The following is a 21,534-nucleotide window of genomic DNA, read 5'->3' as shown; positions in this document are numbered from 1 at the left end:
TCTATATGGAATAGACAGGTAAACAACATATGTTGTAGGTATAAATAAAACCTTGGTTCCTACCTGATAGGTGGTAGACTTCGTGGGTGTTTGCCCAGTAGTCTGCATCACCTCAAGAAACTTTAGCGAGATATATGATCTATGGCCAAGAGTTCTTGTGGGTCTGCCGATGGGTCTTATCCGCTTACTCAGCAGAGCCTAAAAGGACTTTGTCAATGGGTGCTGATCCACTTATATGACAATACACCTTATGAAGGAGCACACAACCAATCCCGACCACCTGATCCTAACCTATGTTAGAACTAAGGATTGTTCCGAGTTATCCCCGAACTCGTCACAACAACCGTAACTCAAAACCACTACGCACACATACATAATTTTCAAAAAAAAATTATACTCAACTAATTGGATATGACAAGAATTCTCTTACTGAACAACATAGACGGCCGCCCGTGCTAGCCTAAGTCCTCCATTGTTCGAAGAGACTCTCGACCATATCCAAAAAGAAGAAAAGTATATACATTTAAGGATTGGTGTCGGCTCCCGTACCCAGAATCGTATCCGCCGATACGAAAGGACCTAGAGAAAAACATTTCTCATATGTCACACGCACGTCTTTCAAGTAATGAGATGCAAATACTGAGTTGCATCTCCCAAAATGTCGTATCTATGATGTTTTTAAAGCGACATATTCTTATGAAACGAGAGAGACGTCGCTATAGCTCTCACTTCATGAGCTTTTACTCTCAACAGTTGTAACTGTTCGTCAGGACAGGCCTTATGAGCGTCTGTAATGACGTTTCTTACAAAGAATGCCAGCGCATTCTTGGACATCAGTCTTGTGGGGTCTTTTACCGCGCACCAAAGACCTTGTTCTAGAGCCTCCCATTTGATGTTTTCTCTGAAGGTAGAACTTCAGAGCTCTAACAGGGCATAGAGACCTCTCTGCTTCTCTGCCTACGAGACTCGACATGCCTTTGACTTCGAATGACTTAGGCCAGGGATTCGTAGGATTCTCGTTTTTCGCTAAAAACAGGGTCTTAAACGAGGCAAATCGCTGAGAAAGGGAGTCTCCCTTGAATCCTACTTTATCCTGCAGAGTATGCAATTCACTAATTAATTCTCTTTGCCGTAGCTAAAGATAATAGGAATAGGCATTTTCGGGTAATGTCTCTAAACGATGCCCGATGAGGAGGTTCGAATCTTTCCGATGACAGATACTTTTTATAAGACTACGTCTAGGTTCCAGTTCGGAGGTACTGGTTCCTTAGACTTTGAAGTCCTCAAAAGACCTTATGAGATCGTGGAGATCTTTATTATCTGCCAGATCTAAACCTCTGTTCCTGAATACAGCCGAGAGCATACTTCTGTATCCCTTTATTGTGGATACGGCTAGATGAGATTTTTCTCTCAGGAATAGCAGGAAATCAGCAATTTCCGCTATAGAGGTAGTGGAGGAGGACAACTTCTTGGATCTACACCACCTTCTAAATACCTCCCACTTTGATTGGTATACTTTCGTAGTGGAGGTTCTGCGTGCTCTCGCGATCGCGCTTGCCACTTCGCGAGAAAAGCCTCTCGCTCTGACAAGTCTTTCGATAGTCGAGAGCGGGGAGGTTTTGGTGGTACCTCTGAAGTGTGGTTGTCTGAGAAGATCCATCCTTCTTGGTAGGGATCTTGGAAAATCTACGATCCACTCTACCACCTCCGTGAACCATTCCTGGGCCGGCCAAAAGGAGGCTATTAACGTCATCCTCGTCTCTTTTGACGCCACAAACTTTCTCATTACTAACCCCAGGATTTTGAATGGGGGGAAAAGCATATACGTCTACTCGAGACCAATTTAGCAGGAAGGCTGTCTACATAAGAGCTCTTGGATCTTCCACGACCGAGCAAAAAACTGGGAGCCTTTTGAAATGAATGTTGCGAAGAGATCCACATGAGGAGTTCCCCACAGAGACCAGAGATCGAGACACACTTCCTCGTGTAGTGTCCATTCTGTATGAAGGACCTGGTTCCTCCTGCTGAGCCTGTCCGCCCTCACATTCCTTACTCCCTGTACGAACCTTGTCAGCAGGGAGATGTTCCTGTGAGACGTCCAAAGTAATAGGTCTCTCGTGAGCTCGTAAAGGAACGAGGAGTGCGTCCCTCCCTGTTTCCGAATGTAGGCAAGTGCGGTGGTGTTGTCCACGTTTACTTGCACTACCTTGTTTGACACCAGAGGTTCTAGGCTCTTCAAGGCCAGATGTACGGCGAAGAGCTCTTTGCAGTTTATGTGCCAAGACACCTGTGCTGGTTCCCAGGTGCCTGACACTTCCTCTGAGCCTAATGTCGCTCCCCAACCTCTCTCCGACGCGTCGGAGAACAACACTAGGTCTGGGTTCTGTGTTCTTAGAGAGATCCCTTTGTTCTCTTCCAGAGGGAGCAACCACCACTGTAGGTGTGACTTTATCTCCACTGGAATGGGAAAAAACGTCCGACAGTTGTCCGGTTTTCCAGCTCCAAGACCTCTTGAGGAAGAATTGAAGCGGACATATATGAAGTCTTCCTAGAGGGAAGAATTGTTCTAGCGAGGAAAGCGTCCCCAGAAGGCTCAACCATTCCCTCGCCGACGTTTGTTGCTTCTCTAAGAAGAGAGAGACTATCCGCAAACCTTTTGCGATTCTCTCTGCGAAGGAAAAACTCGAAAACCCCGAGAATCCATCCGAATCCCCAGATAGACTAGGTCTTGTCTGGGGGTCAGCTGAGACTTCTCGAGGTTCACAAGCAATCCCAACGCTTTGATTAAATCCAGAGTTAACTTTAGGTCCTCCAAGCACTGTCTCTCCGATCTGGCCCTGATGAGCCAGTCGTCCAGATACATAGAGACATTCACTCCTTTGAGGTGAAGAAACCTCGCCACATTCTTCATCAGGCTTGTGAAGACCTGAGGAGCTGTGGACAGGCCGAAACACAAGGCTCTGAACTGAAAGATCCTTCCCCCCATCATGAAACGGAGGTACTTCTTCGATGAAGGGTGGATCGGGACGTGAAAGTAGGCGTCCTGGAGATCTAAAGACACCATCCAATCTCCCTGTCGTAATGACGCCATGACTGAAGCAGAAGTCTCCATGGAGAACTTCTCCTTCTGAACAAATTTGTTCAGAGAGCTGACGTCCATACTGGTCTCCAGCCTCCCGAGGCTTTCGCCACCAGAAAAAGGCGATTGTAAAACCCCGGGGAGTGTTGATCCCGTACCAATTCTATCGCTCTCTTGTCCCACATTTGTTCCACCATCGATCGAAGAGTATCCCTCAGCACAGGATCCTTGTATTTGGCTGATAGTTCCCTTGGTATTGACGTTAGGGGAGGAGTGTTCAGGAAAGTGATACGATATCCCCTCCTTAAGATCGCCAAAGATGACGCGTCTGCATTTATCAGTGTCCAGGCTTCCACAAATCCCAGGAGCCTGGCACCTACTGGTGCTTGGAGGAGAGAATCTTCATTTTCCCTTCTTAAAGGGACGAAAAGCAGATCTACCTCTCTTCTCTGGAGCCTTCCTCCTTGTTGGAAGGTCTGGAGGTCGGACCACCTCGAAAGGGCTGCACCGTTGTACTGGGTCCTTTCTTGTCCGATGCAGCAACAGGTTTCTTCTTTCTTGCTGACTGCGTCAGCAGATCCTGAGTTGCCTTCTCAGTTAAAGAATGCGCAATGTCCTTTACTAACTGAGAAGGGAACAAAAAAGTCAGATAGAGGCGCATATAGAAGTGCTGCTCTCTGAGCATGTGAGACTGCCTTTGTTAAGAAGGCGCCATATACAGTCCTTTTCTTTAAAAGACCTGCCCCAAACAAAGAGGAGATTTCAAAAGATCCATCCTGTACCGCCTTGTCAATACAAGACAATATGCATAACAGGGCTTCAGGTTCGATTCCTTCCGAATCATGGGCTTTCTTGGACATCACCCCAAGGGACCCAATCTAAGAAGTTAAAAACTTCCAATACACGAAAGAGTCCCTTGAGGAGATGATCCAGTTCCGAAATTCCCCACGTAATCCGTGCAGAATTGAGACTTTGACGCCGTGAAGCGTCAACCAAAGTCGAAAAATCTGTTTCGGTTGTAGAAGGGAGAGCAATACCCATATTCTCTCCCGTCTGATACCAAATGCCTCTTTTCCCAGCTAATCTTGCTGGAGGCATGCAGCAGACTGTCCTCACTAAGTCTTTCTTAGACTTCATCCATGAGTCTAAGGAATGTAATGCTCTCTTCATCGATATGGTGGGTTTCATTTTGAGAAAAGACGAAGGCTTCTTCGTCTTAGCACTGGAAAAGAGCGAGCGCGGAGAAGGAGGAGCGGCAGGCGTCAACTCGTCTCCGTACTCCTCAAGAAGTAGGGTAGTCAACACCTTATAGTTAGACAGACCTTCTCTTCCACTATATTTCGTCATCCGAGTTTTCCTCTAACTCAGGATCTACATGGCGTCTCCGCTCTCCTTTCCGAACGTTCTTCTTCTTGAGGAGACAAACTCCTAATAGGAGAGGGGCTAAGGGAATGATAATCCTTCCTCTTTCCCGCTCTAATAGTCCTTGGAAGGCGTCATAAGCTTCGGCTTCTCTAGAATTTTAGAAGACGCTTCAGCTTACATGACGCTTCCCGTTCGCGCCAAGCGTCATGGATGACGTCTTTTGCTGACGTCTCGATGACGCTTCGCGCTTGGAAGACGCTCCGCTCTCCAAAGGCGTCCTACTTGGCGTCATAATATTGGAAGGAGCGTCATGCCTATGCTCCGTTTCCAATGACGCTTCGCGTCTAAAAGACGTCTTACGTCTCTCTGGCGCTTACGGAAACTCTCGTAAGCACCTGTTCTCGCTCTCGAACTAGACGCTTCTGTAAGACGTTTAGCCGTTTCCCGTCTGTATGACGCTTCTCGTTGAACAGGTGAGAGAGGACGAGACTTCTTAATTGGAAGCGTCACGTCCTTCCGACGTGGCGCTAAAACTCCCACTAGAGATGACAGTTGCTCTTGAACTGCCATAATGATCTTTCTTGACGCTTCTCCCACGTCCAGTGCATGACGTCTTTCGTCATCACTCGGGGGAGAAGAAGGAAAGGGTCCTTCCGCGTACACTTAAGGTGACGCTGACGCCACCTTCGCTTTCTTGCTAGAAAGACGGAGCGTCATCTGAGAAACGCTCTGGACTAGAATCTATGTCAGGCTTCATATGACGCTTCAGCGGTCTCGACAAATTCGATTCCTTCCACCCTCGTTTAGGTGAGGAGAGGGTAGAGGACGAGAAACACTCGCGAAGGACGCTTTTTCTATAGCGCCCTTGAGCCGCCTGCCACGAAGCAGAGCTAGCTGAAGGGACGTCTGACCGTTGGGGATTCCCACAACCTCCTTAAGGCTTTCGACTTTCCTTCTCCTCTGGGCTTGTGAGCTTGGAAGAGGTCTAGGCCTGGGAGCGTCGCAGGGACGATCAAACGCCCCCTCCACAACACTGGGAGAACTCACTTCACTGTAATGCTCACTTTCACTAGCCTTACCTTTGAAGTCCAGCCATCTTGGACTTCATGTACTCTAATTGTAGCTTTCTGATTGGCGATTTCCGATGCCGAATCCGAAAAAGCACTCTGAGAATGAGATACATAGGGAGAATCTACATCAGTAGGATTAGAATTATCAGAGAAGGCTCAATAGGCCTTGAACTCACACCTTTCAATCGTCTAATTCTATCCCTCTCTAACTTCTTCAAATAAGAAGTCAAAGTCTTCCACTCTTCTGCATTCAATCCCTTGCATTCCTTACAAGTATTAATAGCAGAACACTGAAACCCCCTACATTTACGGCATACAGTGTGGGAGGATCAACCGAAGCTTTCGGTATCCTCACCCTGCAGCCTACATTCACACACATTCTCACACTCACATTAGAATCAGACATACTGAGAAAAATCCAAAAGAGTTATTCCAAAAACAGTCCACTGTAGCGAATGCCAAAACACGATCCAAATACGTCACCAAAAAGCCGAAAAACGATGATCAAAGGATGAAAAATGAATCTAAGTCAGGAGGTAATAACAACAATGTTGATACCACCGGCGACAGAGAAAATATGATAGAAAACGGGGATGGTTCCTAGTCCTGCCACCCAGGGCAGGCCGGTAGATCACCTGACCTACCTGTAGCGAGTGGCGCGAAATTTGAATTTCTGTCGGGGACGACGGAGTCTTAGCTATGTATATATCTGACAGGTAAGTTGATTGTATGAAATGTTATTTTGGTTATATTAAGATGAAAAAATTGGGTATACGATCTATGCCCTCTACCTGATTAGATGTTATTCAAAGTAATAACTTTGGTTAACAGAATTTTACTTTAATGTTTAAAGTTTGCACTGAAATTCAAGAATATTTCTTCAGTTTTATCGATTGATTCATTTATGTTACCAATAACATGCATATTACTTTATTTGTTATTTATGTTATATACTTTGACTTAACAAAAAACAATAATTATTTATTATTTTGTAAGTACAGTTCCATGAAAAGGATAGTCATAGAAAATATGGGCTTCCAGAAATTTTGGGGGGCAAAAGGATGTATATTCACTAGATAAGGATCTACAGACCAATCTCTCTGTTGTCTTGACCAAGTGTTAATTCTAAAGAAGACCTAAATTAAAGACTAGCTGTTGTCTTTACCTATTTTCTAAGTTTGTTCTCTCGTTTAATTCTTTAAATATTAATTCTCTCTATCTCTTTCAAACACCAACTCTTGCAATGATAAAAATAGTTACACCTCGATGGTCAATGAATATTTCAAACAAATCACATTTCAATGAACATAATTTGGTCTTCTAACTGCTTATCTTAGAAAATCTAACAGATTTAGAAAAAGAAGATTGAGAAGAAGAATCCATAATCCCAATAATAAACTAAAATCCAGATGATCCAATCCCCTGACAAAAGAAAAACAAATCCAAAATTCAAAGCACTTGTCCACACAACTGGCCAGTTTTATTGCTGTCTTACCCCTACCTTTCAAAAAATAGGGGTAACTATATGGAGCATTAGTTAACAGTTATTTCAATTTCAACACTTTGTCAAACCTCAGCAAAGTAGTTGCAAATGATAGAGGGTAAGTTTCACCTCAAAAAAATTCTCACAAACACACACGCGCAATCAATGATTTTTTAAAAAATGAGAAAAAAAGAAATAATTTTATAAAATCTAGTCTACACTTATTAGCTAAAATCCAGAGCACACTTTCCTTACCTTGACTGATTACCATTTCTTTAACCTGTTTTAATTTTTCATCATATTCGATACCTTCTAACGGAAGCTGACGAGACCAAATGTATCTCGATAGTTTTGCAGCATCAAATTCAAGCAGTTTTCCTGGATAATCTGAAATTTAACACCAGTCATATTACATGAATAATTTAACATCAGATCAAGGATTTTCATTACAAAATGAAGATATGGACCCTCTGTTCTATACAGGCAGTCCTCGGCTTATGATGTTCCGAGGTTATGACGCTTTTGAGGCCTTTCAATTATATTCATCAGAAATTATTTCCAGGTTTACGACGCATGTTCTAGGGTTATGATGCTTATGATGCCAATCTGACGGAAGAAATATGACTCAAAAAATGTAAAATAACCAATATTTGAAGGTTTTTGGATGAAAAATGCAATAAATGCAATTTACATAGTTGTTAATACACCCAAACCATTAAAAGTAAATTTTTTTTTTGGATTTTTTATGATTTTCTGGCTTAAGTCACGTCTTAAGAACAGAACCCCTGTCATAAGCCAGGGACTGCCTGTATATAGAATTGGTGACCTAAAACATCAGATGATAAACATCTTTAACAGTTTCTGTATCCACCAACACAAAATTACATAATGAAGCCTAAACTGTTGCATCTCAGATATGGATAAGCCCAATATATTTAATCCTAAGCAGTAATGATCAAAGTCCACTACACATTTAGTTTTACCCCTTTTGCAGTGGCATACATCCTATGATGAGTAAAAATTGCATGAGTGGTAAAGCAGCTTCTATCATATGATAATTAATATATTGCAGCAAAATATTTTAACAACTTTTGTGAGAAAATGTTCAAATTAGTACTTGAATGGGCCATGAATGACTAGATGGCATTACCTACACCTCAGCTCAGGATACAAGAGAGAATGGTTTGACTTGAAATTTCATGGGGAAATGCACTACACCTCCCCGTCCCAGTACATCTCATATATATTTGCCTTTAAATATAATGAGGGATTGTTGCTAGTTTTAGTCCTTATTTTTCTCAATAGTATGTCAACTGTAATTGTAATTTTGCAATGTAAAGTAGTACAAGAAATATTAGAAAAAACATGTATAACTCACTAAAAGGTGCAACATCTCCCCCATACCAGTAAATCTTGTAAATATTTGTCCATAAGTATACTCAGGGACTATTCCTGATTTAATTTTACAGAATAAAGTATGTAAAAAGAATATTACAAAGTACATGTAAAACTAGCAAAAATTAGTGTACATCTTAATGAGTGTCTTGGAAAAGAGACCCAGCACTGGACTGGATATGTTTACTTTCAACTTCCTGGGGAAGACATGGGAATTTTTCTTATTTTTTCTTATAACATGCGCATTTGCATATCATCCTCTTTCAAGTGTTTTTTATTTTTATTTTAACTAGCTGACCTTAGTTTGTTTTTTTATTTTAACTAGCTGACCTTAGTTTGCCAGATTTGGGTTATTGTTACTGTATATATTTAGCCTGGCCTGTAAGGGTTAAACTAAAACCTAGTCAACATCATACTTGAAAGTTATATATAATAACAGCTGAGTGACTGTTTTGAACAGAAATATACCAAAGCAAACATAATTTAAAACTATGTTAATAATTTTCTTCAAGTGAATGAACAAAAGAAAAGCAAATCTCTAGTCAATTAATCCTAACCTGCAAGAACATGAGACATTGCTTTCAGTAATTCGGATGGAAGTGAAACACATTTCACAGTCTGTTGGCCTGGATGGTGACGTGCTTTTAGGGATCCAGATTCCATAGCCTTGCCGACATCTTCGTCAAGATCAAAAGCAAATTTTGATGCCAAGGGTCTCTTTACTTTGGAGGTTATACCCTGAAAAAAAAGATTTAATAATAAAACAAAGGGAAAGTCTTTTATTGGAAAACAACCAAAACTGATTAGGCAGTCAATCACATAATGGCCACTGGCTCCATGTTGTTGGTGTTAGCCCAGTGGGTCCCGTTTTGAATGTCTCATTACCAAACTGGCTCTGAAACCACTGTTTTGGTCCAAATTCAGTCTTGAGAGTTGGGAAGTAAGACTTCAAATGTATAACAGTTTTTGTACCAAATAGGAAATAAGTAATTATAAAACAAATAAAAACACATCATTCATATTAGCCCACATTGGTAGTCCTCATGAATCTTAAATACATCATTCTTAAATAAAAAAAAAGAATCTCTATTCGTGGATGGCTACCACTGCACATGTACCATAAGGGCTCCTGATAAGAAAAGTTACCCTACTTTCCTGTGTAGTCTAGGTGATAACTGAAAGCATTCAACAGAACTGGTCAGAAAGGACAATATTAATTATGAGCCTGTATTAAAAAAGAAATTTATCTACAAAAAAATACATTTGCAGTATAAGAAACCAAAATAGCATCACAATCCAGACAGGTTAATGGAACCAGTGGCACAATTCAAATATTGAGATTTAAACTAGCAAGGAATCCAAAGCTTAGTGAACAAGGAGTTAAGCAGCAAGCTCAAAACCCAGATTTAACATGGAATACAGCTGTACTCACCAATGCACTGAGGCAAATGCATCTGACTAACCATGTGATGAAGGATATCATCTGAAAACACAACAGAGAGGAGGACTAGGAATAAAGCCAGAATCTGCCTACCTTAAAATGAAGAAGGTTTTAGGAACCAGCAATGATTCCAGTGGGCTGACTACTGATAACGTGTCCCACCAAAATCTAACAGGAAAAGCATAAAGGAAAGCTCCAACTGAGCAGAAGCAGTTGAAACTTACAGAGACTACATCAATGAGGACAACTTCCGGATCCTGTCTTCTGTAGACAAGAGGGGCCGTCCAATAGAGTGATCAACCAGAAAACAGGACACAATGTCAGAGTAAACTAACCAAGCACATCCCACACTTGCTTAACAGGTACAGCAAAAGGGTCATGGAAATTTTTATTAACTGTACTGCACTTTACGTCTACATGAATGAATAATTATGTTTTCTACTGTCTAGTGACATATTGCCAGTGGTTAATAACACATGTCAACTAAAGGGGAACAACTAAATATATATAAAAAATTAGATCTTTGGCAGTTGACCCAGCTTATGAAGTAGTATATTAAAGAATGCTGCTGGTATCATACACAACTTCTTTGAGGAACTTGGCAAGACTGCAATTGCCATTCTCACTCTGAACCTTGAAGAAAAGCACTTCTAAGGTTCCCTAGATTAGGGTATTTAATTGACAAATTTCTCACTGTCAACAGGACCAGGTAATCATCACACTATAGTTGGTAATCACCTGTCATAAAAAATCATGTTACATAAATATTCATAGTATGGGCACATTGCTAAGCTTCTAAAGTGATATTACCTTTGAGGTTTTTCTCATTATTTTTATCACTTATTGGGTTCCATTGTTCTTGCCATATATCTTGAGCAAAAATTATATTTTATAATAACATGAGGTTTTATATAGATTTACCTAGTAATTACATATCAGGAACAAATATCGATGATCTAGTGGTGAGAAAAGAAGGGTCAACTTCTGAGAGGTAATTAAACCCCTTACCGGTGGATTCAGTTAATGGTGATCCGGTTTTACAGTGCTTGTCTAGCACGATAAAATCAGCAATTTATAGTGCCATAACTTGCCGAGTTTCAGTTATTGGTGCCTAGAGTTATGGCATCATAACATAACCTAGCAGAGGCGCCATTAACCGGTTATCGGCAACATGGTGTCATAAATCACTGAGTTTCAGTTAATAGTGGTTTTCGCTTATCAGCACCCTGCCGAAAACAAAGCCCCCACCAATAACTGGGGACCCAGTAACTTAGTCAAATTTACGATTGTCTTGTAAAAGAGGTCCCTAAAGGAGTTGTAAATAGTCATTTTCAACTTCTCATAGAAGGTAGGGAAATTTTTTATAATTTTTTTCATACACGTGGTGAATTTGCATATCTTCCCCTTTCCACTGATGTGGTTTTTCTTAAATTGGCCAACCTCAAAGTTTACCCGGCCTGGGGTGCTGCACATTGATTTTTTAGCCCGGCTCTTTAAGGGTTAAGTAATCACGTGTACGCCAAAGGGCAAGTACATTGAGCAAGGACATCATTGTCATCTGAGGAAACTGGGGATAAAGATAAGTTCTGAGGTTGGAGTGCTGAAGGAGCCTTCTTAAGGGCTTAAAACATCCTACTTGCTCAGAATACGGTACACCTTTGTGGGTGCTTGCATACATGAATGAGGAACCGCCTGAAGTGAATGGAGAGTGATCCATAGAAGCAGAAGCTGGTTGAACAGCTGAATGTACAGAGTCTCAATCAGAATCCAAACAAGAGGAAGGAGGAGGGGACTCAGGCACTACTGAGCACTCAGCACCTGCTAAAGATCCTTGAGACACTGAGGGTTCATGCATAGACAGGCACTTAGGCACTCCAAAGACTACAGGTCATCAGAAACTTCAGGCCAAACGGGCGCTAAAGGGCGCTTAGAAACACTTGGGCGCTCAGTCAAAACTTGAAGACTGTCAAAGCCTACTTCTGACACTGAACGGTGCCCAAGCTCTCATCTGGTGCCCAAGATGAGAGTCATACTCTGACTTTCTGCAAAAGGGGAAGAGGCAAGAAGAAAAATGTTCCTGGCTATCCCAATGACTGCATGATGGCTGAGGACTAAGTACGGAATCCCTGACTCTAATACAATACTGGTGGGGAATGAGATGCATCACTTGCACATCTTTTCAGCGGACTTGACACATCCGCAAAACGCCATTAACATCTGGGAGAATACTCTCATCTGTGTACGGAGAGCGAGAATTGTAAGATTCTTTAGTAAGTCATGCACTGCAGCCTTTGCTGCACCTATAACTAGAGTTACTAGAGTCTGATATAACTGACAAATCCAAAAGAGTCGTAATCGGAAAAACCGTCTACGTATGTCAAACAAGTGATTGTCCAAATCAGGAATAAATGGAGCCTAGCTATATCTAAATATGTTGTAAGGCTGGATAATCCAAGAATACTCCACCAAACACGATGAAATGTCAACCAGAAAACATGAATTCCAAAACAAAGCTGCAGCTAACAACTGGATTACAACCATCAGCCAGCAGAAACAAATTGAAACCCTTTTGCTAGTTCCTCTCTTTCCTCAAAAGTGGGAGGGACTACTTACCTAGTCACTAAAAAATAAGAGTGACCCATGAATTTCAAACTTTTAGCTATGTAATTACTTGGTAAGTTACTTATATAAACATCTCTATTTTTTAAATGAACCTTACCTCCATTATGATAGCAGATTCCTACACTGATAATGGAGGTGTGTAGTTGTATGAAGTCCTAAATATTAAACCCTAAAGAGAACAAAATAGATTTCATCTGGAATGAGATACTACATAACTAATGATTAGAATCCATCTGCTGGTACAGCTGCCAGTCGAGGACCAATTCCTTAGACCACTAAGACCTCTGAAAATCTGTGGAGATTCCTTGCAAGGTAAACCACTTGCAGTCTGTTGGCAATGGGCAAAGACCCTATTCCTACATCAACAGAACAACAATGGTGAAATAATGAAGGCCCTTGATTAGCCCAAAGCTAGGCATCTTCATACTCCCAACTCAACAATTTCCTGACTAGATAGAAAAACTAAAGTAGAACTACCCCAATTGTTCAGGATATGAGTTCCTCTCAAACAAGGGGCAAAAGAGCTCTGGTATCTTCATACATCCTGCAAATAATGGAGACAGATACTGAACTACATTTCCACTGCACTGCATTTATAACCTTCTCCTGAGAGGGGCTTTTAAGGAAACTTAAAGAGGTGGCCCTGGCTCTCATTTTGTGGATCCTGACCTTCGATAGGGGTAAAAAGGAAGACCTTGAATTGCTGTGCACTTCTTTAACCAAGTTCTGAAGAAAGAAAGCCATAGCATTCTTAGACACTGGGACATCTGGCTGCCTGAGTCTAGCAAAAAAAAAGTTAATGTTATGTCTGAGATCCATAGTCCTTTGCATGTAAAGCAAGAGATCTCTGACTGGACGGAGGAAGGAATCTTCTCCTTCTGTAACCAAGGAGAACAGACTGGGCACTTTAATGGAGTGAGGCAGTTTCAAAACTTTACATCATTCTTTGCCCTCAAGACTGACAAAAAGAGAATGATTACTCCTTGGAATGTAAACAACCACATTACAAGAGAAGGCCTGAAGCTCATTGGCCCTTTTAGCCAAGGCCAAAGCCAAAAAGAATAAGTCCTTAATCATTAAAAGAGTGTATACTAGGTTCCTTATGTCCATGTTACAGGATATAACAGATTAATGTGCCTAAGCACTGAAGTAGCATGGATTTATACTCCTTGGTTGCTGGGGCTAATAAATCTTTGGTATAGGAAAGTTGAATAAAGAATCTAATCAGATTTAATCAGATTTGCAAAAATCTCCCAGTAATGGCACCAGCCTTTATAAATTAATCATTGACTCTATTACAGTGTGGTTATAAAACAGCCTCCTTGACTTAATGCTAATCTTTCTTTATTTCTTCAAAAAGATTCTCACTTGCAGGAGATGGTTGCGAGTCTTCATGTGGCCACCTGCAGCATGGGGAGGTTTTGGTGGTACCTCATGCAACTTAATTGCTTGAGTAAATCCATCCGTAAAGGAAAGAGCCTCAGTTGATCCACCAGAAGATCATCCATGAGGCCACTAGGGATTCCCCAAAGTCATGCGAGAACTCACAGCTTGATGTCATTTTACTAGAACCCTGTAGATCATAACAAAGAAGGGAAAACATATAGGTCTAAATAGGTCTAGATCAGACCAATCTAATAACATTGTGTCTACTGCCCATGCTAGAGGATCCTGTATTGGCGAGCACTACACTTGCAGATGGTTGTTAAATTTTGTGGCAAACAGATCCTGAAGGGGGTACCCCACAATTTCCAAGGTCCACGCAGACTTGAGGATGCAATGTTCACTCCAATGACAGCACTTGATCCTGTCTGCTGAGCTTGTCTTTCACAATACAGGCAGTCCCTGGCTTACGACGGATTCGGATTATGATGTTCCGAGGTTACGATACTTTTCAATTACATTCATCAGAAATTATTTCCAGGTTTACAGCACATGTCCCAGGGTTACGCCGCTTACGACGCCAATCCAGCGGAAGAAATATGACTCCAAAATATTTGAAGGTTTTGTTGACAAAAATGCAATAAAAATGCTGTTTACATAGTTGTTTATACACCCAAAGCATTAAAAGTAAGGTTTTCTTAAGATTTTTGACGATTTTCTGGCTTACAATGATTTTCAGCTTACGGGGCATCTCAAGAACGGAACCCCCATCGTAAGCTGGAGACTGCCTGTATTCATCCTCCCCAATATGAACTGTGGAAGGAGAGACGCCCATTTTTTCCACAAGGTGAGTATCTTGCTCTTATACTAATAAGAAAGAATGACTCCGACCTTGTGCCTCCTTGGTTTCTCAAGTAAGCTAACAAAGTGGTGCTGTTTGAGAGTCAACAACGTCAATCAATATCAAACCACAATCTAGTCCAGCAACAAAAATGTAAATTTAACAACACTCAATTCACTGGGCCTCTTACCAAGATGAAAGCAATAAAACTGAGAACAACAGATGCATGAACCACAGTTCACTCTGAAAGGGAGGAGTCAATAAACAGTATAATTAGATGATAAAGATAAAATTTTTTGTATTTATACTCTGTCGTCCTCCCACTGGAGCAGTACTTTACAGCTATCGTCATAGAGTCTTAAGATTAATAATTATACAAAATATGAAATTTCAATGGTAATGCAATTCTTTTGTATCTCCCACTCAGATAACTGTACTACAAATCGCTATTCATTTGAGTATTTGAAGCGTTTCTAATAATGTTACTTACCCTCAACTGAAGTCTACGGTACTGAAATAAAAGCTTCTTGGAGCAATTCATTCTGATTTGCGAGTTGGAAGTAGACTTTATTACTGAAAATCTACGAAACCTCAGGTTGGTAGAGTACTTTGTTTTCCCTTTACAAATCTGAAAAAGAAATAAAAATCATCCAATTAAGTAGTACTGCTGTGACTACCTTCTTCAGAAGATGTCATTGGATATACAGTACTGTAACTCTTGCAAACTCTAACACAAGTACACTATATAGTATTAAGACATACACCAAATACTGGTAGCTTTGTATTTTACTTATTCACCTGGCAAAGAGTACAGTTTGGAGTTCAGTAAGTCTAATAAAGTACAGGTAGTCCCCGAGTTACAACGAAGATCCATACCTGAAGTGGCAACTTAAGTTGGATTTTACTTTAAAAAATTCATAAAAATGATAAAAATAAAAAAGTGATGAAAGACTTGCCTTTAATCCTGTGGCTGGCTGCTTGCACACTGGAAAGATGGCGACACTTACTTATATATATGAGGGAACTCAGAAAATAGTACCCAGCCTAACGTCGCCTTGACTTTGGGACAGTCTTAACTTCGGATTTTTGCCTTAAGTTGGAGATGGGTTTTTATGAATATTTTTTAAAAGTGTTGGAAGATCAGATTGACTTATGTCGAGACTGTCATAACCACCATAACTCGAGGACTGCCTATACTATAGTTTAGCATTTATGGCACCAGAATAATGTAGATTACCCTATAAAAAATACCAAATATTACAAAATGTCATTTTATATATACTCTATAATACTACAGTACCATACAAGGACGCAGTACTTATATGGTTACCACTCCTGAACAAGAGCTTTGGTAAAAGCAGAAGTTGCAAGAATCAAATACTGTACTATTTGCATCAAGACATACTGAGCAACAAAGTATGGAATTTAAAAATCCCTTTTTAATGACTTTTATTGATATCAAATATGATATTGTTAGTATACAATAAAGTTTTGTACATACTTACCTGGCAGATATATACTTAGCTTATGTCTTTGACGTCACGACAGAAAATTCAAAACTCGCGGCACACGCTACAGGTAGGTCAGGTGATCTACCTTACCCCCGCCGCTGGGTGGCGGGTGTAAGAACCAGTCCCCCTTTCTTGTCAGATTTTTTCTTCCACCTGTCTCCTGAGGGGAGGCTGGGCCGGGCCATCAATCGTATATATCTGCCAGGTAAGTATGTACAGGCTCCCCGGGTTACGACGGGGGTTCCGTTCTTGAGACCCGTCGTAAGCCGAAAATCGTCGTAAGACCGGAACGACGCTTGGAAATATGTCTTAAACTAATAAAAAGTTATAAAAACCTTACTTGTAATCTTTGGTTACACTACATGTTGTTTCCTGTAGTTTTATGTACAACCTGGAGTATTTCATAAAAGAATGCTGGTTCTTGAAGGTAAAACTATTGTAATCCTCTGGTGACACTACATTTTTGAAATTTTATGTACAACCTGGAGTGATTTTGCCAAATCTTGAGGGCTACAAGAACAGCTGATTACTATTTACGTATCATATAGACTAATTAAAGTAAACGTATCTTTAAATAGGCTTATATATAGTATCACAAAACATTTCCTGCTATGAGTCAGAGGCCGTTTAATGAAACGAACACTTTTCTGTCCTATCTGTTCAGAAAATAAATGTTACGTCAATCCCGAGACGGTGACCATTGTTGCCAAGGCGTCTCTCTCTCTCTCTCTCTCTCTCTCTCTATCTCTCTCTCTCTCTCTCTCATCTCTCTCTCTCTCTGATCAAATTACACTGGAACTTTGACATACGATTGCCCTAATATACGAATGTTTTGTTGAGATACAACAGAAAATTTGCGAAAATATAAGCTTTGATATACAACGAAATATTTGAGATACGATTTTGCGATGAGTGTTAGTTGTATAGGCGACCGATAAATTGGCGTTCAGTCTGTTTGTTTGTTGGTGCTGCATGTTAACACATCGTTTTTGTTTAGTTTATTGTATTTGTGCCTATTTTTTCGTGTTATTTTGTCTATTTTATTATTAACCATGGGTCTCAAAGCTTAAGACAAAGCAGGTGATAAGAAAAAACCCAACGAAAATGATTTCGATGGAAGCAAAACATGAAATTATAGCAAAGCATAAAACCTTCCAAAGGCATCAACATTATTTCTATACTACAAACTGATTAAAATAAAAAAATAAAAATTAGTTTAGCAATGTTATTTCATTTGTGTTTATTACGTAGTTATTAGTGTACATACGTAAATAAAAAGAGAACAAATCGTTCCCTGCCACCCTTCCCTACCTCCCCCCCCTGCTGGCCTCACGTCATCTTTCGTTGTGGTAAGTAAAATCCTTTCATTTTTTTAATTGATTTTATTAAACATTTATTATCATTTATCACATTGCTATGTTATTTTATCATTATATGTTATTACTCGTTTATTTTGTGTGTATAAATTGTGCATATTATATGTAATTTAGCTGTGTTTAGGTGTGGTTTCATACCGCTAGAACGGATTAATACATATTACATTATTTTAAATGGGAAAAAAAAATGCTTTGAGATACAACTGTTTTGATATACGACGATGGTAACGGAACAAATTAAAAATTCGTATGTCAAGGTTCCAGTGTGCTGGATAATGTCTCTCTTTTGGATACTTCGATTTTGCCCAAATCTTGAGGGCTACAAGAACAGTTGATGGACTATTTACGTATCATATAGACTAATTAAAGTAAACGTATCTTTAAATAGGCTTATATTATTAGTATCAACAAAACATTTACTGGCATGAGTCAGAGGCCGTTAACGAAACGAACACTTCTCTGTCCTTAACTCTCTCTCTCTCTCTCGTTGTAATCTAACCAGAAACTTCGTTTTGTTATTATACTGGAAACAAGCAATGATTTTTTTTCATTATTTGTGCTTTTGGACTGTTATATGTAAACTTTGCGCACCGAAGCTAGTATGTATTCATTCGCTCGGAAACTATTCCTCATATGAGGCGTCACTAAAAAACATAGAAAAATACGGCATAAAAAGTGTCGAAAATCATCATAACCTCAAAATTTTTGTTGTAATCTGACCAGAAACTTATTTTTATTAATATACTGTGCTAAACTATAAAGGATTTTTATCATAGTATGAGTTTTTTGAAAGCGTCGTTAACTCGGAGCGTCGGAAGCGTCAGCGTCGTAACCTCGGAACAAGCGTCGTAACCCAGGACGGATTTTTCCATTGAATATTAAGAAAAAGCGTCGTAACCTCGGAAACGTCGTAAGCCGGAACCGTCGTAACCCAGCGGACCGCCTGTACAAAACTTTATTGTATACTAACATACATTTTGTACATGAACTTCCCTGCCAGATATATACTTAGCTGATTGACACCCTCGGTAGAGGGAAAGAGACACATACTCACCTAGAAAGTGGGGACAACACATGTTAAAGGAATAAAATATATACCCTTGGTTCTTACCTGATCTAGGCAGAAGACTTCATAGTTACTGTCTATTAGTCTGCGTTGCCTAAAGAGTTTCAGCGAGGGCGTGACCTGTAGCTGAAGAACTCTTTGGGTCTACCAATGGGAACTGAGTCCACTTACTTGGCAGAATCCAAACAGGGTCTGGTCAATGGGGATCAACCCGCTTACGTGACAGAGCCTATCACTACCAAACGCAAGGAGCCTCAAGCACAACCGATCACCTAACCAATTACAAATATTAGTATACGAAAGAAGGAGCTGCCTCCTGCAACCTCCTTCGTACAACCAAAAAAACTCAATATCAAAAACTAACAGGGAAAAAGATTAAAAAGAATGTGTTTCAGCTCCCTGTCCCAGCACTGAATCCGCCGATACGTAAGGGCCTAGCCATAACACTTTTCATACGTAATCGATACGTCTTTTAGGTAGTGATTGGAGAAGACTGATTCACACCTCCAAAAAGTGGGTTTCATGAGGTTTTGCAATGACATGTTCTTCTTGAAAGCCAAAGACGTCGCGATGGCCCTTACTTCGTGCGCCTTGACTTTCAGAAGACTAAACTGTTGCTGACTGCACGATGTGTGGGCTTCTCTAATACATTCCTGATAAAGAATGAGAGGGCATTTTTAGATAAGGGGCTACTGGGGTCCCTTACTGAGCACCAGAGATTGCTTGCATTAGCACCAAGTCTTCTCTTCCTCTGAAGATAAAATTTCAGGCTTCTCACTGGCAGAGAGATCTCTCCTCTTCTGTCCCCAACTAAGGAGGATAAGCTTTTATTTCGAAGCTCCTGGGCCACGGTGAAGATGGGTTTTCATTCTTGGCTAGGAAGGCCGGAAGAAAAGAGCAAACCGCGGAGCCTCCTTGGAAACCTACCTCACCTTCTAGAGCCTGCAGCTCGCTGACTCTCTTCGCTGAAGCTAACGCACAGAGAAAAAAGAGTCTTCGAGAGGTCTCTGAACGAAGCTGCATGGGGAGGTTCGAATCTTGAGGACCTCAGGAAGAGCAGTACGACATCTAGATTCCAGCTAGGGAGACTAGCAAGAGGTTCTTTTAATAAACCGTCTCAAACATTTGATTAAGTCATGGAGGTCCTATCTTCGGATATGATTAATCCTCTGTGATGAAAAACTGAAAAAGAAGCATGTTCCTGTAGCCCTTGATGGTAGAGACTGCTAACCCCACATTTTTCTCTCAGGAAAAGAAGGAAATCTGCTATCTGAGTCACAGAGGTACTGGAGGAGGAAACTTTATGAGTCCTGCACCAACGTCGAAAAACATCCCACTTCGACTGGTAGACTCTGGAGGTGGAAGGTCTACGTGCATTGGCAATAGCCCTTGCAGACTTTGCCGAAAAACCCTTAGCTCTGACGAGACTCTTGATAGTCTGAATCCAGTCAGACTGAGAGCGGGGAGGTTCTTGTGAAACCTGTCGAAGTGGGGCTGTTTGAGCAGATCGACTCTTAGTGGAAGGGATCTTGGAACATCCACCAGCCATTCCAGTACCTCTGTGAACCAGTCGTGGGCGGGCCAGAACGGAGCTATCAAAGTCATCCTCGCTCCTTCTGAAGCTGCGAACTTCTTTAGCGTTTCCCCTAGAATCTTGAAAGGCGGGAACGCGTAAAGATCCAGGTTTTTCCAATCCATCAGGAATGCATCTATTGCCACTGCTCTTGGGTCCGCAATAGGGGAGCAGTATAGATCTATCCTCGCATTCCTGGAGGTCGCAAAGAGATCGAGATGGGGCCTGCCCCACGTCCTCCACAGCTCCTGGCATACGTCCGAGTGCAGAGTCCACTCTGAGGGAAGGACTTGATTCCTTCTGCTTAGCAGATCCGCTCTGACATTTCTTTCTCCCTGTACGAACCTGGTGAGAAGACTTATCTTCCTCTCCTCCGACCACAGGAGGAGCGATCTCGCTGTCTCGTACAGGGAGAAAGAGTGAGTCCCCCCCTGTTTCCGAATGTAAGCCAGGGCTGTGGTGTTGTCAGAGTTGATCTGAACTGACTTTCCCTTTACGAGGGGTTCGAAGGTTTTGAGAGCGAACCAAATCGCTGTTAGCTCTTTCCTGTTGATGTGCCAGGACACCTGATCCCCCATCCAGGTGCCTGACACTTCTCTCGACCCGAGAGTAGCTCCCCAACCTATGTCCGATGCGTCTGCATATAACACTAGGCTGGGGTTCCGAACATGCAAGGAAAGGCCTTCCTTGAACCGGAGAGGGTCTAGCCACCAACGGAGATCCTCCTTTACCACTTGCGAAATCTTGAACGCAAAGTCTAGACCTTGAGATCTTCGGTTCCAGTTCCTCGTCAGGAAGAACTGTAGGGGTCTGAGGTGCAACCTCCCTAGAGAAACGAATTGCTCCAGCGAGGAGAGTGTCCCCAACAGACTCATCCACTCCCTCGCTGTGCATACATCTTTCTCTAGAAAGGTTGCGACCTTCTCCGCACATCGGGTTATCCTCTCTGGGGAAGGATACGCCCGAAAAACCTGAGAAGCCATCAGAATCCCCAGATAGATACGATCTTGACTGGGGATTAGCTGTGACTTCTCGAAATTCACTAGCAAACCCAGAGAAGCTGCTAGATTCAACGTTAAACGTAAGTCCTCCAGACATTTCTCCTTGGACTTGGCCCTGATTAGCCAATCGTCCAAGTAGAGGGAAATCCTCACTCCCTCGAGATGAAGCCACTGAGCGACGTTCTTCATCAGCCCTGTAAGACTTGGGGGGCTGTGGAAAGGCCGAAGCATAGGGTGCCCTGAACTGAAAAACGTTCCCTCCCCACATGAATCTTAGAAATTTGCATGACGAAGGATGGACCAGCACGTGGAAGTAAGCGTCCTGAAG

General features: G+C 41.4%; 1 protein-coding gene across 1 annotated transcript in view; it reads right to left on the bottom strand.

Annotated features, from left to right (window-relative positions):
- The window catches only part of LOC135224154 (uncharacterized), a 65,912-nt gene that overhangs the window by 34,734 nt on the left and 9,644 nt on the right, over window positions 1-21,534 (bottom strand). Inside the window, exons 2-4 of the mRNA XM_064263031.1 lie at window positions 15,170-15,307; window positions 8,950-9,130; window positions 7,253-7,384 (exon numbers count right to left, since the gene is read on the bottom strand). Of these exons, the coding sequence (XP_064119101.1) occupies window positions 7,253-7,384; window positions 8,950-9,130; window positions 15,170-15,220 (364 nt within the window). The 5' untranslated portion in view covers window positions 15,221-15,307. The remainder of the gene's footprint in view (window positions 1-7,252; window positions 7,385-8,949; window positions 9,131-15,169; window positions 15,308-21,534) is intronic.

The sequence above is a fragment of the Macrobrachium nipponense genome, chromosome 10 (genome assembly GCF_015104395.2).
Source record: "Macrobrachium nipponense isolate FS-2020 chromosome 10, ASM1510439v2, whole genome shotgun sequence".
NCBI classification, from domain to species: Eukaryota; Metazoa; Arthropoda; class Malacostraca; order Decapoda; family Palaemonidae; genus Macrobrachium; species Macrobrachium nipponense.
This window is presented reverse-complemented; position numbering and strand designations above follow the sequence as displayed.